The sequence below is a fragment of the Homalodisca vitripennis genome, chromosome 4, assembly GCF_021130785.1.
Source record: "Homalodisca vitripennis isolate AUS2020 chromosome 4, UT_GWSS_2.1, whole genome shotgun sequence".
NCBI lineage: Eukaryota > Metazoa > Arthropoda > Insecta > Hemiptera > Cicadellidae > Homalodisca > Homalodisca vitripennis.
In genome coordinates this window covers 175,369,482-175,396,979 of record NC_060210.1, presented here as the reverse complement: position 1 = coordinate 175,396,979, position 27,498 = coordinate 175,369,482, and the positions used below count along the sequence as shown (strand labels likewise).

Genomic DNA, 27,498 nt, shown 5'->3' with positions numbered 1-27,498 from the left:
ATATATTAACTATCAACCAATATAACTACTTATTATAAAATTATAAAACGTTTCAGGCCTAAATATTTAACCCATTGCGGGTGGCAAAAATCCTGAGCACTTGACACTAATAATCAGTTATTTGCAGTGGCAGCTGACAAACCATGGAGCATACACAGTTTTAGTTTACTCAAAGCAGTTCTTTATAGCACTAATTCCTATTCTAAAATATATTCACATACATTAGTCATACATTTCTTAGATAAATAAATCTGAACTAATAAATAGAAAACCAGAATATTTACTCACATTTATTCGAGGCTGTAAACTGAACAAATGAACCGACCGCCATATATAAACAAAACTAATGTAACAGAACATCCCATTCTACTAGATGTTTATTGTATTATTATGAAAAAACAAAAAAAATGCCAACACCTAGCTGAGAGCATGCAAATGCATTCTATCAAAAATGTCAAGAAATGCTGTGGTTATTGCTAAACGCAGAATAGAGGACACAGCATGTGTGCCTTTTGGCCTCTGGTCCACTGAATGGTAGGACACTGCATTTCACCCACAATGGGTTAAAACGGTTCAACAATTATTTTTCCCATAGCAATATTGTAATGTTTTCAAAAAGACAGTAATAATATTTTAATACAATATTGGTGTGTGTTACCTTAGTGGTAATTCTAAGCAATATATGGGTCAACCTCGATTTTTCTCATATTACAATATAATGTTCCAATAGTCAATTAGAAAAGGAAATGACTAGAATTTCTTGCTGGAAAGCAGTTATAGGGAGCAGGCAACCGCGAGAATTACCTATTAGTGATCAGGGGCACTGACGTGATCTGGGCTTCAAATTTGGAACTACTCGAGTTAATTTTTTTTCTAAAAGAGCAAGCAGCGCGAAGCGCTGCGCAGCGGGCAAGCATCGTGCGTGATCTTCGTCTATACTGAATTGATTCAGGCCAAAGGAATGACACAGATTCCTTTACCAGATTTTTACGGAGATTTTGTATTGGGCGGATTATATTGGTTTACTTTGCTTTCCAGCATGTAATTATGTGTTTAAAATTGTTTTTCATACATTACCTACATTATATTGTAATATGTAATAACAATTTATCAGAAATTTTTAATAAAAAAAGGATCACGCACGATGCCTGTCCGCTGCGCAGCGCATCGCGCTGCTTGCTCTTTTAGAAAAAAAAATTAACTCGAGTAGTTCCAAATTTGAAGCCCAGATCACGTGAGTGCCCCTGATCACTAATAGGTAACTCTAAGCAATATATGACCGTCTGGCGATTGCCTGCTCCCTATAACTGCTTTCCGGCAAGAAATTCTAGTCATTTCCTTTTCTAATTGACTATTGGAACATTATATTGTAATATGAGAAAAATCGAGGTTGACCCATATATTGCTTAGAATTACCACCTTAGTTATTAAACAAACATTATACATTCAATAATATTTATATATTTTGCTAGGTCTATTAGAATAACTAAAATTAAATACACACGTGTGCATGCACATCTGCGTTCACACAAAAATGTGTGTGAACTAGTCAGTACATTTTTGCATTTATATGATTTTGAAGTTAAAATAGTTTACTTAATATGTTGTATATAAATATATAGATTTCATTTAGGATATAACATATACATTGAAAAAAGAATATATATATATATATAACACACACACACACACACACACACACACACACATATATATATATATATTATATATATATAAACTTAGGGGAATAACTAACAGATTAGATTCCCTTTAAGAGAATAACGAAAAACCAAATTTTAATAATGTAGTTATTGAATTGATTCAAGACACAAAGAAGTGAAGGCATTTTTCTCTGTGGTCATGGGGATCATGGTAAAGTGCAATACAACTTAAAATGTTTTTATGCTCCTCTAATCCTATCTTATAGGGAATAATTCAACCCTGTAGTCCTGTCAGAGCTACATACTCAAAGAACTTTAACACTTGAATGGAGTCAAGAATGTGTAGCTCTCCTACTCGAACTTGATGCAAAACTAGAGTTTTGACTCTTCTCAATGCTAGCACATCACATTTACCAACTGATGATAGGGTGTTTCCTGTCCAAGATTCCTAAGATGTTCATTAAGCTTGCTATGCCCTACAAAAAAATCCATCAAAACTAAGGCTGTTTATATCCAACCTGATGTGCTTATCCCCTTCAGTCGTAATTCCATAGTTGTTCCTTGATTTGCTTGTCTATGCCCCAGATTACTGCCCAAGGTATCTCATTTGATTGTCTTATTTCCCCTGAGTTTCTTATTAACCCGTTTAGGGCAATGGGTTTTTCAGACTTTTCATGACAAACACCTGTCAGTTTTACCAAAACTGTAATGGTTTATACAAAAAATTTTTTCTTGAACAATAATAGAGTCAAGTTATTTTTTATTTATTTTTTTTTATTTGAAAGTGCTGTGAAATAAATAAATACTGCTTTGTGCAAACAAATATTTTACTGACCTTTTAACGATATGTTTTTCTTCCAAAAATGAATTTATTCTGTTTTACATGATTTTGGAAAATATTTACAGATATTAAAATTTAAATGCATACATGTTTCTTTTAAGACTTATTTGTTAGGGGTCTGAAAATTATTTGGATATTTCTTTATAAAAAAAACTATATCTATATTTGTTAATTTTTTTTGTATGGCTTAGAATAATATAGCAATACAGTGAATAATATCATTTACATCAGAATAATGATAAAGTGTAAGATATAAAAAGTAAAATACAAATACAAAACACACATTAATAAGAATATTATTGAACAGGATTATCTATTGTGAGAAGTAATACTCTGCTTGGCGTGCATCCTGTTTGTTAATGGTTGGGTGTCAAGTTCATCAGTCTATCTGCTGCACTTTCATTCAACTGATTCAGTGGACGGTTAACTAAGCGGAAGATTCTGTTGCAATGTGTTGTGGTATTTATGAAGAGTCTCCGAAAAATTATAAATATCCAAATTGACTAATATATGGGGAGAAATAATAATAACAGTCAAAATCTTAAATTGTGAATTGATAACAAAAATGTAAACTTTGGCATTGATTGAATTTTTATCTTTGTCCAAATATTTTGCAATTATCTTCAAACATGATATCTCAATATAAACAAATGTAATATATGGCAGGTAGTTAGTTGTGTAGTGTAATTAGCTACTACTGAAGAGTGTCCGTCATGACAAACTGAGTCTTGCAACTGTGTAGTTTCTTCTTTCACACTGTTGCTCTCATTATTTAGAAGTATGACAAACTGACTACAAATGCACTAAAAATTGACATAATAAACATAACGACAGATATCCTAGTATTATGCATCAGTTGCAACAAAAAGCAAGGCTGCCAAGTGTCATTTGCAAGAAATAAGCATTGCTACTGTGTAGTATCTTCTTTCTACCAATGTCACTAGTAATTTAATAATTAATTTTTGTAAAAAAAAAAAAACTAAACAGTAACGATAAGGAACTAAAAATAAAATTAAGCAGCAGGCTAACAAATATCAATTTAAATAGCAAGCAAGAATGACAAGAATTTGTCATGAAAGTTTGTACTACCAACAGTGCCATTTCTTTCTCACATTGTTGTGGACTTAATTATTACACAAGGTTGGGGGTTGAAATTTTGTAGAATATAAGTTAATAATAAAGGTTTTATAATCTAATCAGATACATCCATCTACTGATATGTTGTCAATTAATATTTTTAGACTAAAAGACTACAGAATGATATATTGTTAGTAGGTTCTAAAAGGGTAAGGATTGCATTAATCAGCTAACATCCTGGTTCAGGTATTTCATGTATGGCAGCCCATTTTCTGGCTAGTTCTTGACCATATTTTTCATGTCCAGGCATGCAAAACCATTCTTTAGTCACATATAATTGAAAATCTTCTTACAGTTCCACACCACAATGATGTAAGACTTCAATGCTATGGTTGCATTAAATTAGGGGATCAACTGATCAGCCAACCATCAATCGAAATTAGGCCACTTTGGTTGCCAATTCTAAAAAATGAACTAACAGGGAAACCTAAAGTATCCAACAGATTAGAGATTTCTAATAATCCAATGAGAACTCAGCATTGTTTTGGGAAGTTCATCTAGAATGAACCAATGATAAAAAAGACCCAACCCCTTTTTCCTGATTTGTCACCATCTTTTTTTTTAGTGATTGGTCGTTCAGTGCAGACCTATTATGACCTGTATTCGTAAGTCTGATTTCAATAATTAACAGTTTTTTTATTAAGTGTATGTTTTAGAGATAATGTGCATGGAATTGACACACAATATTTGTTGGGATTCCTGGCTTAAGCATGTCACAACACTCTGGTATGATTTGTTTATTTTTAATCTAGATTGTAGTAATGTGTTAGATTAGTTATCCACTTGAGGATGAGATTGAAAGTTTTGAAACATACTGTTACTGATTTCTTGTCACTGAATAATATCAAATGTCCAAAAAATCCAATCTTTTCTTACATCATTGGTGTTTTAAGAATATTTTACATCTTGAATAATATATGCAAGAAAAGAGTATTAAGAATTTTGTATTTTTCTCCCATTTGTATTATATTAGAATACAAAATTAATGGGGAGGAACATACATTCAATGTTAAATTGTTATGGATGTTTCAGACAACATTTTATTAACTTCTGAGGTAATCACCACTATGACCACTTCCTCTTTTGGAAAATGCATCTTTGTATGTATTTATTCCAACGGACATCACCAATTTTTTCCATATGCCTGTTGAGATACATTTTTTATTTTTACAGTGTTAAGAATATTTATTTCTCAGTAGCAGAAATTGTAAAACGACAGTAAATTAAGTTTTCTTATTTAGCACTTCAGCTATCTAAAAATCTACCTATTAATGTCAAGAATATAAATAATTTGTTTCCTTTTTCTAAAGAGGTTAAATTGGCTTCTGAATATGGAGTACACAGTCGTATTTTTAAAATATAATAACCTAATTGATGCATACATATTTAAAAACAAACACACTAATATTTCTTCAGCAATAGTTATGGTTAACATAATAAAATCAATTCTTTAGAGTACATTTTTTAACTGGACCGGACTAGGTGAAATTGATGGAACTACCATATTGTGTTTTATTAAGCAGCACCACAGTGTTTGCTATTTACATTTTAATATCATGGGCACCCGTGACTCATGCTGCAAACGTTTTACATTCAATTAGAATACTATTGAAATAATTCTAATGAAATTGACACAAAATGAGCGAAATAACCAGCTCCAGATGAGAAATAACTGTGTGAGCATTCATGTGCGGCATGACCCACCTGTGACTCATGTAATAATTATTTTTTTTAACTTCTCTCCGCTTCCATCCCCAATTAAATCAATAAAAAGCGTTTATAAAATTATACAGAATAGAGTGGATTTGGTGAAATCCGGTACGTTTCTCAGCTAAAAGTGTATTATAAATCAGACATTGGTGAGACTCGTGCTGAGTGAATGTGTTAATAAGTATTAGTATATTTTATTTCAACAAATAACTTAGCTCTGCCAGCAGTAATTGTCTTATTTTGTTCCAATATTACAGTTGTTCCTTGTACAGATAATATGTTTACTTTCTTTTCCTTAGTTCTAGATCAAACTATTATTCCTATGTGTGAAATGTCTTGTGCATATAAAATATTATGTAAAACAAAGAGGCAACGAAGATTACTTTTGTTATTTTTTCCAGATATCTCAACGATTTTAGTTTCATTGGACTCAGGATGTTCTAAACTACATATTTAGATTAATTTTATGTTTCTATGTATATCCAATATAATAAGTGTAAGAAATGATATAGAAACGTGCAACATCAGACAATTTAGTTTAAAACTCCGGCCAAGCCAAAGAATATCCGAAAATGTGTCTTTTTGACCAATCACTGCAATTGATAGTGAACAGAAACTCTAGTACCTCTAGTTTTAGAAAGAAATATTCTTCGTTCAGTTTGAATCATTGTAGTCAATGAAATGGTTTATTAGTAAGAAGTATTTTTGTGACTTCTTACGGCTCACTGTAAAATGGATTAGGAACACATATGACCCTTTAGGGAAAATACATTGTTTGCAGTTGTCCATTGTACTAAATAAGTCAAAAATTTCCTCCCAAAGCAAAAAATTTGTGAAATTCTATTACCTATGTTGGTAGCTGTATGAAACTGAAGTAACGCTAAGATTAAAAAAAGAAGACCAGATCATTTTGGAATTTTCTGTTTGTGTCTAGAGAACGACATTGATATGATTTTCTCAAATGTGTAATTTTTACAAACGTAAGTTATTATTGTAAAGCAAAATGTGAAATTACAATTACACATTACAATTTGGCAGTTGTGTGTGACATGGCTTTATTATTATAGTGTAGTTTTTTTTCATTTATGAAATAAGAATAGACCTATATGTTAACCAGGGACCTTAAGAATGTTCACGTGAAATTTCAGTACAATCGGTTGAATAGTTGACACGTGTAAGCGTAACAAATAAACAAATTCACTTTCGCATTTATATTAGTTAGGATTACTATCACAACTGTTTTAGATAGGAAAAAATTGTTCAATTTTACAATAAAACTTTTCCTAAAAGTAACAGAAAGTACATTTATTTATTTACAGCATATAAACATAACCGAATATTTATATTATACAATTTATGTTACACATTTCCTAAAATATAGACAAATAAATAAATGTATAACATTTTATAACAGTTGCACACCTACGCCTGTAGGTTTTATAGTTCATGTACGGTTTTATATTGCACGATTTATATATTTTTGGTTCAGTTTCAATATATCCTATATGTACTTGTTCAAAATAATATGATTTAAATTAAATAATAAATTGTGCAAAAATCCTAAAATTGTTTTTATAATTTATTTTTTTATAACAAATCTTTCTTTTTTAACCACAACATTTTCAATTTACGGAAACTTCAATAACTTATTGTAGCTCTTAAAAATTTACGATATTGGACTATACTCTACAATCGTTTTCTTTTAGTCAAAACGGCTGAACCAAAGTGGTTAAATCTTTTGTAATGTATTCATTGAAATCCAAGGAAGGTTCATATAAAGAATATGATTAAAAACAGTACCTGGAATATTTTAGAATTCAGAAAAAATGGTAGTATTAACGTTTCATAATCAAAAGTTATGTGAAACTAGACAACTGTTGACACTCAGCTAAAGTTCACCAAATTTAAATTTTATAAAAGATTATTTTACAGTGTTTTAATCAGTAATATAATTCAGATAATAAAAATACAAAGTTAATATATATATATATATATATATATATATATATATATATATATATATATTTTACTGCAGATCGCGTGAGATAGGAATTAAAAATATCTCAGCATTTGCTTTAAATAATATTTAAACACTGTTATAAAGCAACCTTAATGAATAAAGATGTGATTGTTTTCACATAAGGTATTCCAAACTGATTGGCTCCCTTGACTTTGTGATATAGCATTTTAACAGTGTCTTAAGGAAAAACAGAGAAATGACATAGCTAAACATTCCTTGACCATCCATACTTTCCCAGACTACAGTAAGAAAAACAATACAATTTCTATAACTCAAAACCTTTTGGAGTAACAATTATAATAACAACAATTATAACAATTATTTTGGAGTGTTGCACGAAATTTTCACCTTATACCGGAAGTAGTAGTAGGATTTTCCCCTATACTGTAATAGGCTTCTCAGTCCTACGTATGTGTGAATATTTTCTTTATCAGGGCAGCAAGGCAGTCGTCTAAGGTATTGGAAATATCTTAGACCAAAGTAGTTTACATGAGTCGGAAGTAGAAGTTTTTCACTGAAGTAGATTTTTTAGCGTTACATATGCATATAGTTTTTTGATTAGGGCAATAAGGTAAACTCAACTGTGGTGTAATGTAAGTGAAGTAGAAGCCTCTTACCCAAAGTAGGCTTCTCAGTCCTACATACATTTTTTTTTTTCGTCGGTACAATAAGGCATACTCTACTTGGTACTGAAAATATCTTCGAACGGAGGTATATGATTTGAGCTAGAAGTAAACGCTTCTTGCCTCAAGTAGGTTTATGAAACCTATATACTTGTATTTTCTTGATCGGGGAAATAAGGCAGACTCAGCTGTGGCGTATGATATGTAATTAGTTCGACCTGGAAATGCCCCTAAACGTGCACAACCTGACATAAGAGTCAAGTCAGGTTAAAGTCTGATACTTCTAACGGTGAACACCGAAAACATATGTACCTAATATATGCCTATTTACATTTCAAAAATTGTATAGGACTCCATCACATTACAGCATGTGCCTTTACAAAGTAATATAAGGACTCTGATTTTGAAAATTTAAAACAACAACAGCAATTATCTTGGGTAACAGCTAGTTTTTAATACCTGTTTCTAAAAGTGCATTTCTTAATAATAATATACAGTTTTTATATTTTTATGATTTATTATTAAAATATTTCCAGCAAGTGCGACCACAATTTTACAATTTTAACATTGCTGCAGATTAATTTTATAGGAATTGAAGTACTCTTGAAAATTACTTGTCAATCTCTGTGTTTGGATTTAAAATAATACAGAAATATATGAATTTGTCTTCTATACACCAAGTTGTTTTCAATTAACATTGTGATTGGTTATAACTATATTATGTAAATACACTTGGAATATGACGTTTAATACCAGCCACTGCCAGCTCAAGAGTTAAAGGTTAAAAAACTTTAAAATATACATTAAAACATACATTAAAAAAGAAGTTTTGAAATTGGGATAATAGGCATAAATAAACGATATACTTTGAAGCCTAAACAGCAAAAGCTAACATGTTGGATTAAAAATTCATTTATGATCACTATGATACTGAAATACCATATTTTCTATTTGATGTATCTAGGTTATTTCTTTACGCATTTATTGTTTCTTGCTATTTACATATTTTAATTGGCATTTAAAAATAAATACTTGCATAGTAAAATTGCATTGATAATATGGTATATTAAATTTATGTAATAAACTTTACTGATATAAAATACAGTCAATGTGCCGTGATGGATATGAGCATAACATATAGAACACTATATACATAATATCAAGTAATATGTACAGCACACAACAACAAGGGAGACGATTTTGGCTAGGAAGCTCTTAATTCCAGTCTATTTCTAAAGCATTGTATTTACGTAATCAACACTTTTAATTAATAGGCAACTGTACTTCAGCCATCTTGATTTTAGCTCCATAAAACATGTTAAACTTCAAACACTTTTATTTAGTTTTAGTCGTACAATTGTGGAAGATGTCACATTTTAAATACATAGTCAATATCTTAACCCCTTTCTAGATTTTTCAATATTTTATTGGCTATTCAGAAAAAAAGAAATCTCAAACATTTTTGTAACTCATTGTTATAACATTGTAATGTTCTATTGGGCTAATAAATCATTTCATTTCATTGAATATTGAAAGAATATACCTCAAAAAGTACGCATGAAAAACTAAAAGTGTTTGTATGCTTATTAATCAAGGTTGTTTCATTCACTACAGGTCTCAGAGGTCAATTCCAAAGAAGCTAGCTGTTGTCTGAATGCAACTAAGACACAATTGGCCATGATATGCAGTTGTTAATCCCAGTGACCGTCGTATTGCAAAAATATGTGATTATATGGGTACATGTTAAATATATCAATCTAGTGAGACAAATTTCTGTAGAATTTAACAAAGAAGCTTATTTTTCAGATAGACATAAGCAAGGTAAGTCCAAATTAAACAAAATTAAGATTATCCAAATTTAAAAGTTTGATGCATTTACAAAATAGTGTAATAGTGAAATAAACGAGCTATTCCAAGTAAAAATCTATTATATAATTATAAGCTTTATTCGTTCCTTATAACATCTGAGTTATCACAAACACAATACCATTCTAACATATAATTCCTCGACATCATTCCAGGAAAAAAAATTTAGTTACTACTTATTATATTTGTCAATGTTGAATTTAACTCCATCTCACCTTCCTCTAAGTACAGTGTCGCTGTCACAGACTTGACTCCTAGAATCTGGAGTTATGTTTGTCTGAAGAGGTCCAAAAAAAGTTGCTGATGAAGAAGCTCAAAAATGAACTCTTTACATCGTTTTGACATCAGAGACACCTAGATTACAAAATACAGTGCAATCTAGGTGAAGAGATATTCTCATTGTTTCATCAGGTGCAAAAGATAGCCAAAAGCTTATAATTGACCTTTAATTATGCTGGTCAGCCCTCTGAGCTTTTGGCTATTCATCACAGCCATAACTCCATTCTGCCTCAATTTATTGAATGATTTTATGAATATTACAATTAATTATAATGTACAAGGTAATGTATTTTGTATTTTTGCTGGTGATATGAATTGTGTGAGGTGAATTAAACTTAAAATACAACAGCTAGTGATACTTCTTTAGACAATTGTTATGTAAAACTCCAAAACAGTTCCTTTTGGATTGTTGTGATTAGAGTCAGTTGTAACTGTTCAGTTACTATACATGTGTCTATATTTTCCAAACACCAGATTTCACATTATGAGACACATTTTCTAAAATATACAAATGGGTCAAATTTAGCAATCTTCTAAAAAAATCAAAATTGGAATTAAGTATAGAACTCCATAAACATATTTAATGGAAAGATACAAGCTCTACAAGCTCCCACAAAAATTATGAAAAATCACTGTATACATTAAACTGAAATCTTGGATTACATCTGTCCTTGTTTGAAACCCATACAGTACATATTTGAAACCCATATACATATAACAAAAAGTATATAGTAAGTAGTGTGTTTATATCATTTATATACTAGAAAAAAGGAATTTTAAAATGCCCACTAAACAATTGTTTCATATTATGGTACAGAAATTCTTTGCATTTCTTGATTAAAGGTGTATAATTTAGCTACTAAACAATCAAAATTATTGATGCAACAGGTGATAGTGTCTAATACTGATTAATTGTTAATAATTTTTGCAGGCTGGCATTCAGGTATGGATTATTTTTCATTGGGGGCTTTCAAAGAACATGGTTTGCTAACTTTGGTCAATTAAAAAAATATCAACAAATCATTCCAATAATACATGTGCAGGGATGATAAGAAGTTTTATTAAAGATAAATACCTATGTGATAAATCCGCAGAACACCTGATAAATATTAACATTCGTTTTGGAAAATGTCCAGGTGTTTTTAAAACTGCCAAGATCATTCTTACTTTCAATATGGACTGCCATTAGTAACTAATTATATGCCAAAATCTTTACCTCTGACTGTTGTTTAAGTTGTGGATAAATAAGTACTGCTATCACATTGTTATGCATAAAAAAACATTATCTGAAGCTGCTAATATAGATTGTGAGAAAAAAATACAGCTAATGCATTATTTCAAATTTAGCACTGAGAATGTGCATTATTCAATAGTACATATCTTGTCATACATTTTTGTATTTATTAAAAGCTTTTAATTCAGCGGACAGGTAAAAATTAATTTCAAAATTAAAACTAATCGGCATGAAAAAGGGATTACTATATTGATTTGTCAATTATTTAGAAGGTCATTTTCATATTGTTTTCGTAAACAGATTCAAGAAAAATGAGGTAGCCATAAACTACAGTGTATTACAGGGATATACTCTTGGTCCCCTTTTATATTTAATTTAGAGAAATAATATCTCAAAACTAAACATCCTCTTTCTATTCACTGATAACAGTGTTAGTACATGCCGACAGTGAAGGGGACAAAACATTCAGTCAGGCATCCTCTGATTTGGCCAGAATAAAAAAACAATGGTTTGATAATAACATTTTTAACCTTGAATATCAGTAAAACTAAATAGCTTCCAATATTTGTAAGAAGCTAGCAGTGGTCCAGGTTAGAGGACACTTTGCCTGCACTCTTTTGGAGATCTGCAGTCTGTAACCTGTGACTGTTTCATCACTGATTGCTGGGTCAGTAGCTGTCTTGCATACTTCATTTCGGCTATACACAGTCAGTACATCACACGACATCTTAGCGTAGGGCAGCACTTCCTCGGCTACCTTGGAGTCACCGACTGTCACGCAGAAGGCAACTATTTTTAATAAACCTTCTAGATATTCAAGTGATCTGCTATTGTAAATCTTCTGGATCCTCATTATACACAAACATTTTATAAAAACTATCTTAATACAAAACAAATGATTAACTTGCAATACAATTATCCTACAAGAAACCAAATTAACTATAAATATTTCACAACAAAGTTTAACAATAACACAAACAACAAATTAATTTTGTTTTCATGGTAATGCTTCTGGAATTGTGTAAATTAATAAAAGAAAGGACCTTATATCACTCTTTACTTATACACAATTTTGTACAACAATCAGTTTCAGACTAAAGCCTAACTGTCAGGTTTTTAAACTTTACATAGCATAGTTCGAAATATAATATGGAGACACACAATGAGTAAATAAATAAACATAAAAACATTTAAAATTAACTTTTACCATGCAAATAATTAGGGTATGATGCTACAGTGGCTTGCCAGCCAGTTATTATCTGCTTGTTCGATTCTATATTTTTTTGGTGGTTATGACAAATTTCCTTAATTCTCTTCAATGCTGTGAATTGTATGGCAACATTATAATAGATGTAATCAACTACTACATCATACAGGCTTGCACTTGATGCCTTAGAAGGGTACGAAATCTACTCCACAACCATCGAATGTCCCAATAATGAGTTAAACAAACTGTATTTATTGAAATTGTATTTTTTTAACAGGGTCAAGAAAATAAAGAAACTGGATTTTCTACTCATCACTTATGTTGATTTAATTAAAACTTATTTTATTTGTATGAATTTAAATATTACCTTTATTTATTTAACCCTTATCATGAATATAAAGAGTGAAGAAAGTACATATGATAGAAGGAAGATCTCTTCAATGACAAGTTGGAGTGGGCTAGTCAGTTGCGCATGTCAGACAGCCGGCCACCGTCATGCTATATTCTACTTGTTTATATAGTCAAAGTTAATTTTTACTTTGTTTATATTTATTTATTTGCTCATTATGTGTTTCTTTATTGTATTCTAGACCTTTATTGAAGAACAAGGTATTTTAAGTTTCACAATCCAATCTGATAATGGAGTTTTATTTAACCCCAAAACCGGTTGTTAAAGAATACAAACTGAAAACTGATATAAGGTACTTTTTTATTAATTTTTTTATCACACACACAACTATATTGAGTAGTTAGTTCTTGAACAGAGATCCATGCAGCAGAGGCACCAATACACAAGGCAAACGCTTCATTACACTAGTGATGCCCACACACATACTAATGCAAAAACAAATACATACTTGCCTCTACACACATACCCTACACAGATGTGTAACACAAACATATCATCTCATACTCTACTAAATACACAAACTATATTCTACAAAGAAATATTAAGTTATAATACAATTAAAGTTATGTACCCTCTTTTTTTACATTAAGGGCATTATTTATATATGCCTTAATGTTATATATTTTATTTAAATTGTATAAAATTATCAAGAAACAGGACTTCCTACTAATCACTCATTGTTACCTTATATTAATATAATTAAAACTTATTGTATTTGTATGAATTTGAATATTATCTTTATTTATTATATAATACCATACTGCATTAGCTTGGTGTACAAAGACTAATAACTGAGCTCGTCCTCACAAATAAATTATGTTATCTTTGTAGAGGGTAATTTATATACAATACTGTCTTTTTTATGTATATAATTTTGTTTAGTAAATATATTTTATTTTTCATAGTAAATCTGTATTACTTAACGCAATAAAAATTATAAAATCTTTTATCTTTAAAACAAAAATAAAATGTCACACTTACATTTTTGATGGGATATATTGCCTAACAATTTCTTGAACAGGAGGACTAATGAGATCAAAAGGAATTTGTTTCTTAGCGTTAGTCTTATCTATAGAGCAGCCTTCTTGCACTAGGTAACAAGCTATTGCTATAGCCACAGGATAGTCCGTGTGAGTGGCCTGTAGCTCTGCCCAAATCTGAAACATGTTTTATCTTTATACATTTGATATTTCATGTATATTACATAAAATAATAATTACAGAAGAGTGTAAAAAAATGTGACTAGCGTAGATTATAAGAAATCTTTTTAACAAATAAATAAAGTATGTTACTTTTCCCAAATTCAACAGTCAACATTTCATGTATACCTGTAAACACATGGTCATAAATCATTTGCATCATACAAATTTATCTCAAATCCAGTGAATAATTAATAATTATATTTTCCATTGCAATTAATTGAAAAAAGATATAAGGAAATATATGATTAACTTTTAATAATTAATACATCATCATGGAACAAGAAATAAATTTGCTTCAGCCTTTGACCACTTGACTGCTGGGTTATAATAAAGTGCAGATACCTCACTCTGGAAGTTTCCATGAAACACAATCTCTCGTAACAATTAGCACAATTGCCAAACTGAAAACTAATTATGTCAATTTAAAAAGCACACATAAAAATAGCACAATGAAGATTTCACAAATCTTTAGCAGAATTGAAACATACATGGTCTTGTGATAGTTGAAATATAATTCGTTTGGCAGCAGCACCAATCAACAAAAGCTTTGTTGTTATAGATTGTACTGTCAGCTGTATGACAGGTATCCCTTAGTTACACAATTATTTTATATAACAACACAGATGACTAGTACCATACTTTTATGGACAGTAATGGCTTTGTGTGGTACATTTACATCAATGCGACCTTGTGACATTGAAACTGATGTAAATGGCAACTGGAAGCAATGGCACCTTTTCAGAGAACTAATTATTATGAGTTTACTGTGAAGTCGTTCCCCTTATCTGACCTTGCAGAAACAATTGTACAGAAACCACATCTGTTCTGGGTGGACAACTTCATATCTCAATCATGGACAATTTCAACCCATAAATTGAACACATATGCCAATATATGTATGAGTGTCATTCAGAAACTAAGTTGCCAAAGCATCTCATTGCTGAACAAGTGAAGGCAGTGGGTGAGTGGTGCTGTATAACTACATTCATTGCGCATCTGACAATATCACAGTAAACGTCGCTATGTTATTCACGCTCTAACATGGTGTTGAAAATTACCACTGCAACCAATAGAAATTCATTGTGAATTGTGTTCTATGTATGAAGACGACAGTATATATACTGCAGAGTTAAAAATTATGCCCGTTGTTTTGTTACAAACTAACCACAATAAAAAGTGAAGTGGCCGACCACCTGAAGTTACCGATGACCTCACTGAACAAAACAATCATAACATTAAGGAAAATAAGAGCTTATTAACACAGAACTAGTGTATATTTTTTACCTGATGGTTATCCAAACTATTGACTAATGTATAGTACTTAAAACAAAGAGAATGAGACCAACTCTTAAGTTTCTTATCCGGTATGAAGGTGATGATATTTTAAAAATTAAGTAGTTACTGGTGAAGAAATATGGGTTTCTTATGTCAGGGTGAAACAAATAAGACTATCAATCAATGGAGTGGTGTCACACCTTGCCACCACAAAAACCAGTGGGACGTGTTGCGTGCTTTGGTGACAAATTTTATTCAATCGTTACTGAAAAGCTTGCACCTAAATAGGATAAGTGCATCAAAGTAAATGTTGTATATGTTAAAAATTAGTTTAAGAGTTGCTTCTTAAAGTGTATGTGACAAAATGCTATATGTGTGATTTTGTTAAAGCAACTTTCTTTTTAAACTACCCTGGTGTATGACATGCCTATTGTCTATTTCTTATCCTTCCAGTCGAGAGTGGTTATTATTGGTGTTCTACACTAAATAATCAATTTTTTTATATAAGTTTTTAGTTTAAAATTTCTATAAAATGTAGTTTTTTTAATATGTAAATGTATCTATACACATCTCTTTTAATATTTACACAAAATATTACTGTGGATTATGACTAAAACTTGTGTATATTTAATGAGACTTTAACTAAACCAAGCCAATGGTTAGTGGTGTGTGTAAAGTGACCTAATAAGATTCCACTCTGTATTGATCATGAATATTTTGAAAGCAGTTAAACATAAACTACTTGTGATAGTTGTTTATTTGACTAAAAAAAAATCTATAGCTAATTGGGATAAATTAATATAAAATATAGGCTTACTTTTTTCACATACAGAGACAGCTTTATACAGGGTGCGGCAGCATAACTTCTTTTTTTTTAACTCAATAAAAACTATTGTATGCATCAGAAAATATTTATTTAGTTTTAAAATGTAGGTACATGTCTAAAGTTTTTATTTACATTGTTTTGAAGATCAAATCTGTTAGGTGACGTCCCCCATTCTCCATACATTGCGTAAGCCGATTTCTGGCGTTTGTCATGACTGTTGTTAGCGTAGCAGGTGTTATGTTGGCAATTTCTTCTTGGATGTTGGTCTTCAAATCTTGTAGGGTTCTTGGACGGTTCACATAAACACGGGATTTCAAAAAACCCCATAGAAAAAAATCACAAGGTGACAGATCGGGAGAGCGTGCCGGCCATTCCAAATCGCCTCTAATTGAGATAAGGCGCTCTGGAAAGTTTTCCCTCAAAACAGCCATCGATGCTCTCGAAGTGTGTGCTGTTGCACCGTCTTGTTGGAACCAAGTGTCCCCCAAATCCAAATCTTCTAGCCGTGAGAAAAAAAATTCTGTACCATGTTTACATACCGGTCCGAAGTCACTGTCACTGTAACCTCATTTTCCTCAAAAAACCAGAGACCAATAATTCCAGCTGAGGAAATTGCACACGACACTGTGACTTTCGGTGAATGCAAAGGCCTTTGATGCAATTCTCGAGGGTTGATGTCAGCCCAGTAGCGCATGATTTGTTTGTTAACCGACCCACACAAATGAAAATGGGCTTCATCGCTAAAAAAACAATAGCACCCTCGGGAACGACATCAAGAAGAAGCTCACACGCGTTCATCCGAGAATTGAAGTCACGTTCTGAAAGTTCCTGCACTATCGCCATCTTATAGGGATGAAAATGAAGATCATCACGAAGAATTCTTCTCACAGAACGATCGGATAGTCCAAGGGCAGATGCGTGTTTGCGCGCAGAACGCCGTGGTGATCGCAACATTGACGCTCTCACTGCTTCAATGTTCTCAGGTGATCTAACGGGCCGAGGGACTCCAGTTCTTCGTTTTGTCGCACTTGCAGTTTGTCTGAATGTAGTGACCCATGTAACAATTGATTTGCGGTCTGGGACGGGAGCCAACGGGGCTAAATTAAAGCGATTCCGAAATGCACGCTGTGTTGCAATAACCGAACATCCGCTTGAAAAGTAGGCCTCAACGGCAAAGGCACGCTCCTCACTATTCCAACGCAGGATGGCGACTGAACCGTGTCGGGACAAAACTTTACCGTACCCCCTCTTGAATGAGACCACTAGCGCTCCGCTATGACATCAACTAACTGAATGGCGCGCATTTTAAAAAAGGAAGTTATGCTGCCGCACCCTGTATTAATAATAAATATTAGAAAGTTGTTATTTTGAATATAGAAAACCTATAAAACTTTCATTTTGGCCCTTTGTCAGAATTCGTCATCCCTAGAACCTGCCGTAATTCATAGGCTAAGCACCTATGTTTGAATTCCGAGCAGTATGCATTTTTCAACATTCTCCAAGATTTCCTCATTCAAATGAAAAATAATGGCTTTAAAAATATACACAATCGTATAGTTTAAGTAAAAGAATAAAATAAATTGTACCTGTATGTAATATTTAAATCTATGAATAATTGTGACTGTTAATAATTTGGATAATTTTTAAAGATTATTGACTATGACAGATGTTCACTGTCGAAACGAAATTAAAGACAAGTAATGATTTACTGATTGTTTTAAACATGAATAATCTCGTGGAAAGTCAGAGCAAAAGGAATACATTTTCAATGTAAATTAGTTACTTGGGTTCAGATTAAGTTGAGGTTTACTCTAGAAATTGCTGTATCTATTATCCAAATTTTATTTGAAAAATTCATTGTGCATCTAACTTTATTTTACTTAGTCCTCTTTACACTGATGTACAATACTTTGCACGTTCATGAATGAACTATCATTATTTTCAAATATAATTGCTTTTACATTAAAACTTTCTTCAACATGGCACACAGCTATTATGACATAAATTATTTCAATGAAACTATTCAACTGAAACTCTAAACATGTATGAAAACGTCTTCCAAATTTTTTCGATAATTTTGTTATAAATAAAATTATTGTTCTGATACCATAAATCCAATTTTATTTTTATCAAGTTAAAAAAATCTGTTTTCAACATTTAATTTGTACTAAAAATATGAGTAAAACAGGATAATACGTAAATCAGGCCACAAATGTGTTGTTGTCCGTAGGATAAATTTCGTAATATTTTCTGGTATCATTAGTCATTAGTTTTTTTTTTAGTTCTGCTTCTGTTTCGTCACCCTCAGTGCAAGCATATTTATAATTAAATTTATCAAGAGGTGTTCCCAGCCTGAATGGATGAAATGAACCCAATAAATACAACCGAGACATTTACAAAACATATTCAAACACTGTAAGTGCAAAACTTAAATTTGATTACCAAAAGGTAGTGTGTGAATTGTTGTACATAAGTAAAATCAGTAGCTAGTACACAGATGTACATTAAACTAAGTTTTTACTGAAACGAAATCGCTCGCAATAACCAAGAATGTATTTGTAGATGTGAGTTACACAAGACCACCTTTAAGTTGCAATTGAGATCAATACAAAAATAGACTAATCATAATTATGGTTCAATAATCAAAGGTTTAGAAATACAATAACAATAATATAAAAGTTTATATTGTTATTAAAATTTGACGCGAAAATTTTCGTAATTATTTGTGTGAGAACATAAATACGATAATTAGGCCTACAACCTCCAATAATATATCCTAGTATAAGCAGAAAAGATTGTTAAACTAGAGCTACACTCAACGTTCGCATTAAAATGTTGTAATATGTATTTACTACTTAATCATCGAACACAATATAGTATAAGAGTTAATAATTTCTTTTATGTTGTTTGCAAAGAAAAATGAAATGCCGTATATAGGGAGTGACTCTCGGTGACAACTCAATTACGTGCTTTACGGCAAATTCCCGTACCGTCTGTCCGTTCGCGTGAAATGTGGAAGGTTCTTGCAAGTGCTAAAATAAAAAAACTCAAAAAACGAGTTGTAGTTAGAATACTTAAATTATAATAACTATTGGACTATAAATATGAGAACAAACCAGAATTTTCAAAATTTAAATACTATACTGAGACGGAACGATAATTTTCTGTTTATAACAAAACAGACAGAAATTACAAACTCTGAACTGTTCATCTACCAATGAGTTTTCTTCATAAATATTTTCGACAGATAAAAGATCTGTAGTTGAAATTACTAATAATAAAAAATTGGAAACTTATCCTATTAAATATAATATGCACTAATATTAGGCCTATAGTAATACTTTCCGTTAGTAAAATAACCGCATTTTACTACAGGACAACAATTCACAAATAAATCTATTTCGCATGTTTATTCATTAAACTTTGCCATTATCTTTTAAATATATATACGTTATTTCTTACACAGGTATTTTAATGGAACTTCCTACTATTTTTTATTTAATAATAGTCTAAGTAATTTAATAAAATGTAATCTGTGGAAAAGAAAAGAAATTAAACTTTAACGGTTAGGCCTAATATATAATTAATTGAAGTGACAAATGTTTAACTTGAATTTCTTCTATTGAAAACTTTAAAACTTAAAATTATTTTAAATTACTACAACTTATTCATTTATCTGATCATGTCGGTGAAGGTCGACCGCTGCTTTCCTCGAGGTGTCGGCCATAACTCCGGGATGGTGTACTCCAATGCTGAATGTTCCACGATATTACGAAAGATTGGACGGGTAGCGGCAATCTTAAATGAATAAGATTGTTCATTTTGGGTGAAGCCATGGCAATATGGCCAAAGCTAGCAATATTATGCAACCTCGAGCGTCGAAACCTGAAGAAGGCGACCATCTTTTCAGACTAATTGTAATATCAACTAATTCTCAAGAGTTTACCGTAACTCTACCACCAGATTCCCTTGATGTATTAACCGACTTTGATTAATTATTTTTTCTAACAAATCTGTTACATAGCCGAAGGTATGTCTAAGGTATGAACTGGGGCCTAGACGACAAAAGCTACAGCCCGACACGATATCGACTTACAGCTTGCCCAGGCAGGCAGGAACATGCCGACACAAACCTGCAGAGGAGTATAACTGACTGTTGCAGGCTTCCACTCAACGATTAGTCGGTCCAGCCAGCTGACGTGTGTCCACGGCAACTGATCGCTGACGCGCCTAATTCAAATCTAAAGGCGGGACTTTCCCCCTTAATATCTTCGTGTTTATAACAAACTAAAATACTTTTTTAATTGAAATTTCTAATGGACCTCATTACTAGACTTTAGCAACTTATAAAGTAATGGCATAGTTAGTGCCAGCCGCAAAGTTGCAAGAGTAAAACAAAATTACATATACACCCATCTATTATAATTTATACCGAACTGAATTTTCATTTTGCAAGAATGAACACTACTAAAATGAGCAGCTCTTTCTAGACATATCGTGTTTTTACAGTTTAATACGTTTTCTTTAGTCATACAAAAAGGTAGTGTTCCAGAAACTACGCGTGTTTCTCTATAATGGCAAGGACTCAAGTCTAACTGTTTTTGTTTTGAAAAATAAAAACTGTTTAAATACGTATATGGCGAAACTGATATAGTTTAAAACCAGAAGAATTGAAGTTCCATTTAGCAGACTGTGAGTGTGGTTTTCTACCGTTGGCCTCGAAAGAATAAGTATATTTGTGTGTCGTTACTGTCGTGATCAGCTTTTGCCCGGGCTGAAAACGCCAATTGAAAAGATACGTAGTGAGTGGCACAATGACTATATTAGTGTAAACAATAAAAATTGCTTACTAGTTTATATTTTTGTGCGTTTTTTGCAAACTTTTATATTTCTGAAAATCAACATTTTGTGTGTGTTTCATTTCTTAACTAAGACTTATAAACTTGCAACTACCTAATATGACATCTATTTGGGATTACTACGATTTAGCGATTTATTGGGCGCAATATTTTATACTGACATCAAAAACCATTGATTTATGTTGAATTAGCTACTTTATGGTATACGTTAGAACAATATATACTGTACATGTTACATATTCTTATTGAGTATTACATATTTTATTTAGGATTATAAATTCTGCGCCTTTTCACTACTTTAGATTTGTCCATAAAAATTTCGGTATACTACCAAGGAACTCGATATTTGTAGTTTTGCGCTAAACTTACTCACCAACCATTCGTTTTGCAAGTTAAGTTGTTTGCAGTCTATGAGTTTTAACATTTTTTCCAGTTTAATATTCAAATTCTACGTACTTTGGCAAATATATATATATATATATATATATATATATATATATATACTAGCTGTTTCCCGCGGCTTCGCACGCTTTTCGTAAGTTTTGCCCGCGTATGAGCATTTCTGGTTGAAGTAAATTATATTTCCAACCCCGATGTAGATTTTACCTTGATGTCACGATCAAGAAAATATGTCAAAAATGTATTGTACATGCATAATGTATTTTATTACAAAGTGGTCTACCACTCAACCTTTAAGTTCAACCAAAAATTTAGTTTAGACAATTATACATCATAACTTAGCGCCTTCAAATAGTGTTTAACTGTTTAATATACGTATCTATCTCGTAATTGCAGGTTATAATGTGCAGGCGCTTTGAAAACTTTTCTTCATTTTATTCGTTTATATTCACGACATAAGCGAATAATTCAGATAATAACTATCCTATCTTCTAAGTTAGACTAAATTACGGATACATGTGAAATTTGATTGAAATTGGTTCAGTCGTTTTGGAGTTTATTGGCAACATACATCGTGACTCAAGATTTTTATATATATAAGATATATATATATATATATATATATATATATATATATATATATATATATATATATATATATGCACACACACACACACACACACAATTTCAATAAACATTGAATCACAAAAGTACTTGCTCCGCCAAGACACGAACACGGATCTTTAACTTGCCGTGTGAATGTGCCACCATTACACCACAGAGCCCTTACTTTGTATGACTAATACATGAAGGACGCGTCAGAAAGTGATCTGCTACCGAAGCTACCGTAATGCGATCAATTCGCGATCTACAGAGTAGATACCAGTACAGAATACTTCCATTGTTGGCTCCACAATACGAGTACAATGAACGTTATCAATTACTGGTTCTTAAATAGTTTTTGTTCACACTCGGCAGTGATATCTCGGCAATGTTTATAATTGAAAATGTAATGGCCGACACTGTTCTCCAGTTCTTGCACAACTGTCCAATATTGGTTGTGGAGGCGGTCGCGAGAGCCCTTGCGCCTCTTTAGCCTAGCGATTATTACTGTCGGACACAAAACTTTTTGCCAGAGTAAACGCAGCTAGTTCAGTTAAGATTTGGATGTGAACGTGATATCAAAACATAACATCACTTTCTGTGTTTTTACCTATGTAATCCGCGGAAATCGGTGGGCATTAGAGCGGTACCACACGGTGCTGTTAATCCTCCGCCAACTCCAGACATTAAATTTTCTTCTGCCGTTCGGCCGTAAGCTCATTCTGTCATTGCTGTGCTTCATGTCGGACCCAACGAGCCTTTTCTCGGCACTACTTGTTGTCGCAAATCCATCATTTTCTTTTCTAAAAGGGGTCTTATCAGGTCAAACATTCTGCTGATACACGAAAATAACTGGTTTTATCCCTTATGGAACCGTCAAACATATGATGTACATTTTAGGCCTGTGCAATTTATGTAACACACGTCTTTTCAAAATACTATTTTAAAAGCTAAAGGTAGAGGATATGACTTGTGTTTTTAAAAATATATTAATTTCTCTGAATCTGCAAGTGCCTTTGTAGTAGCGTGGTATTCTAAAACTTGTTTTCCCCCAAAAGGCCAAACAGAGTTAAAAGTAGAGTTCATATTAACGTTTTTTAATTTGTTGGTTGTACCGAACCGCTCTTGAGTACCGCCAAAATTATGGTCTCGTACCGAAAGTTCGTGTACCGCAGACCTCTGACCCGTAAAGCTGGACTGCAGTCTGCCCCGCGGTAGCGCTATGTCAATAATTGTTCGTTCTCCTTATTTTTCCGAATTGGATACATATATTTTCTAAACATCACAGGAAGGAAAGTTATTAGGTATATACGAGGTTATGTTAACACAATGAAAGATACAGAGTTAAAACTAAGGAGCTTAAAATAGGTGGTAGTGATGAATCGTTACCGAATTTCTGCATATCGCTAGCGAGTAAATTTGCTAGACCGCAACTTCGTGGCATTTTCTGCAAATACAGCTGGTGATGTTAAACGTCACCCTCGGCGTTAGGGTGAAATGCAGTACTAATTTGTTTATTTGGTTTCAAAATGGACTGGAGAATCGGAAAAAATTCCAACCGGTAAAACCGGAAATTTGAAAAAAGGTTTTGAGTGGAAACTCTTTAAACTAGCAAACGAATTGGTTGATTTTATAATTTTGCTATTATATCAATATTTGTCTTATAGGATTGGCATTGAAATTTTCTTTTTGAGAAAATTACATCAAAATATTTTTTTGATTGGCATCAGTGAAGTTTTGAGAATTTTGTTTTAGTTGTGTACTTAGAAAATATTTTTTAATACATTTTACATCATCCCTTCTTTGAGTTTTGTTAACATTACAATGTCTAGCTTGGTTGTTTTGAAACCTAGGAGGACATTTTCTATTGAAAAGAGCATTTCTTAGTTTATTTTCACAGAATTTTGAAAGTTTGTATTTTCAGAACATAACTTTTTGGCCCTAACTGCTAAACCCTTTGGTACTAATGTTGTAACTTGATGGCAGCTGCTAAAATGTAAATAATCCATAGTATTAGTGTTAATTATAATATCTAATAAGAAATTCAGACTTTAAAATATTTTACACACACACACATGTATTCTTTCCAACTGTTCTAAAGTCTGTGCAATAAGCTTTTTATTCAATTTAGAAGGTGTGGTGTCCCTCCTCATCTATTTTTTATCTACTTTTGCGGAGGCTACAAGCCATGGATTATTTTTGTAACAGTTGCTATTTATTTTAATCCACATGTCATCAATTTCACTATAAACAATTTGCAAGGGTAACTGCTATAAAATGTAGATACTTTATGAAAATTTACACTTATTTTTTATATATATGTATATTTGTTGTAACTTTTTTATTCCTTTGTTGGTTAAACATGGAACATGAAATGTTATCACCTTCAAAATAGTTCCCATTAGATATTATGTACTTGTGCCAGCGCTTCTTCTAATCCTCAAAACACTTCTCAAACCCGATCTTTGGGATTGCCTTTAGCTCTTTCTGTGATGCACTTTTAATGTAATCTATGCTTCTAAAAGGGCGGGCCCTTAAAGGTTCTTTTTTTTTAATAAAAAAATTCACACACAGCCATGTATAGAGAATATGGAGGAGGCTGGGGCATTGTACAGTACTGTTTTTGGTAATAAATTCACGAACAAGCACTGAAGTATGAGTAGGGCATTGCTATGGTGCAAAAGGCATGAATTGTTTTGTTATAAAACTGGGTGTTTTTTCTGATTGCTTGACCCTTTGGAGACCAGGCTATTTTACAAGAAGTAAGCCAAAATACCAGACTATTTTTATGGGATCTGCAGAGTTTCAGTGAAATGGCTGTTTCAACCAGAACCTTTACTTGTTTTTTTTATATTGTATATTATAAAATAAGCTACTTGAATATATGCCATTTATTTGCAAAACATATTAGTATGAATTTTTTGTATTTATAATTAAATAAATATGTAATTCTTCTTTTGTGTTTAATTATTACATATTTATCTAAATTATAATAAAGATCCTCATAACATTTTAAATAGTAATCTGAAAAATAAGACAAATCCAATTTTTTTTTTTTTATTAAAATATTAAATACAGATTACTAATAAGAAAATTACAACTGTGTCATTTAAATGTAACATATGTTTAAAAGGTCCACATGTGTATATCTAATTGTTTATTATTTATTTAGAGGTTAATGTACACTGATGATGGTTAAAAACCGAAACATGTGTATGTAATAAAAAGTTTTAATTTAAGGGTTTTGGTTATTTTCATTACATTAATATACCAGTAGGGTATTAGAAGGTGCTTCTATGTAAACAAGAAATGTTTGAGTAACACACTCTACAGACACTATATTCTATAAAAACACAACTAAAACACATATAGAAAAGTCTTAATTGTTGTAAATATCTTGAGTATTCACTTCAGCGACTCAGTAGTATAGCTTACCAACAGTTATCTGGTCAAGGGATCATGAAACCTAAACCAGGTGTACAATTTATGATAGTGGCAATGAAATTGGACTCATGTGAACTAAACAAAGTTTAGCCTACTCTCAATTCAGTAGACTGACAAAAACAAATTACTTACAAAATAAAAAAACGAGTTTGCATTAAATTTAGCACATAAGATATGGATAAAATATTCAGTGCAATTCTCTTTCACACTTATTGCAAGCAGTTTTAGATTTTTAATCTTGCCACCCCCTTGTAGACTCTTTTTGCTGCAAACAGCACAACATATTTCCATATTTCCTGGCAGTTTGAAAATTCCTTCCCTTTTTTGAATTTTGTTTTCTCCTTGCCTAATGTGAACTACATTTGTTTTTCTTGCAATTCAAGGTAGGCTAGCTTCTTCAATGACAGATATCATATACTGATTCTTCCTATAATATGGAAAAAAACCTTCTTCCAATACCTCTCAGTTCGTCAACATTTGTATACGTCATATCTGATGTGTCAATTACTACCATATAATTACAGTAATTTCTAATCAGCATTGGATTACTCAAAATTCTGTCTTCCTCTTCTAGCTTTATCTACATCAACAGATTGCTCTGATGATGATGCAACAATTATAAGTTGTTTTGGCTCTGTTTTTCTCTTAAGTCAAGCAACAGAATGTTTTCTTTCATAAAATAGTTGCTTTGTCCCACCCCAAATCTTTCTTTTACCTGAAGTGCCAGAATTTTTCTAGACTGTATAATTGTACCAGTGAAAAATGTACCATTGTTGTACAAATATTTTATAAGTGAAATACTAGAAAAAGATTATCAAAAAATATGTGAAATCCCTTTTTCAGATATTTACACAAACTCAAAATCTGTATAACTGCTACAAATCATAACCCAAATTGTTTTATTTCTTGTTCTAGCGTATTCAGTTGATCTAGCGCTTCTATAGCATGTGAAACCTAAGCAGTAATTTGTGACAGAATCACACAACATCCATAATTTTATTCCCCATTTATGATAATGTTTATTGGGGACATTCTGTAATAGTTCTATATGTGGCTTGGTACCAATATTAGTCTCTCATCAACAGATACATATTGATTGGGTGTGTAATAGTGTCTGAATGTACTATTTGCATAGTTCATAATTGGCTCAAACTTAGCGCAAGGCTTATAACCAGGTTCACTACTGATCGCGAGAGAAAAGAAGAGACCTGGATTCTGGCATACCTGAAATTTGCAGGCGCTACTACTAGTATGTTGCCGCGCCTTGTTTCGTAATTCCATTATTGTTTCACTGTTCCATTGCTATGATAATCAATTCGCAGGGTTGGCTGTGGGGCGAAGCGCCTGAAATTACCGCGCGGCAACACACTAGTACACAGCTGTGCGCCGGCACGGGCCAGGTCTCTTCTTTTCTCTCGCCATCAGTATAAGCTTAGCTAGATTGTCATTGTTTATCAGGAGAAAAAAAGAATAAATACCTACAACCCTATTGTGAGCGAACATTTTGAGAAACCAAGGGGTAGCCTGAGAATCCAAGTTGTGGTCCAATAACTTTTTATGGTAAGTTTCTTTATTAGCCCCATGTTGAAATAGAATATTTCATATTTCAATAATATAAATAGATTGAAATAGGCTATAGCTATAGGCCTACAATGTGGTGGAGGACAGTGCTTGAGTCCAGGTAGTTCCCTTTCCTGGGGCAAGAAGGACATATCATTCCCTTCTTCCATTTCATACAGTCATCATCCTCTTTAACAGGAATGTCTGGAACACGATCATTACCTACCCTTACACCTCTAGGCCTACCTCTAGCTTTCCCTGTAACTCCCTTGCTAGCCCTACCTACACGACCCTTGCTATTTCTAACACGACTTTGGTTGATCTCAATGTCACTCTCACCACT

At 32.1% G+C, this 27,498-nt stretch overlaps 1 protein-coding gene across 2 annotated transcripts in view; it reads right to left on the bottom strand.

Moving 5' to 3' along the window:
- LOC124360701 (E3 ubiquitin-protein ligase MIB2) overlaps nt 1–27,498 on the bottom strand; it is a 103,588-nt gene that overhangs the window by 12,892 nt on the left and 63,198 nt on the right. The window contains exons 13-14 of one of the 2 annotated variants that reach the window (XM_046814530.1): nt 13,969–14,144; nt 8,425–12,142 (exon numbers count right to left, since the gene is read on the bottom strand). In XM_046814530.1, the coding sequence (XP_046670486.1) occupies nt 12,136–12,142; nt 13,969–14,144 (183 nt within the window). In that variant the 3' untranslated portion in view covers nt 8,425–12,135. Of the gene's footprint in view, nt 1–8,424; nt 12,143–13,968; nt 14,145–27,498 lie in introns of those variants that run through there. The other variant, XM_046814529.1, reaches the window with a different exon arrangement.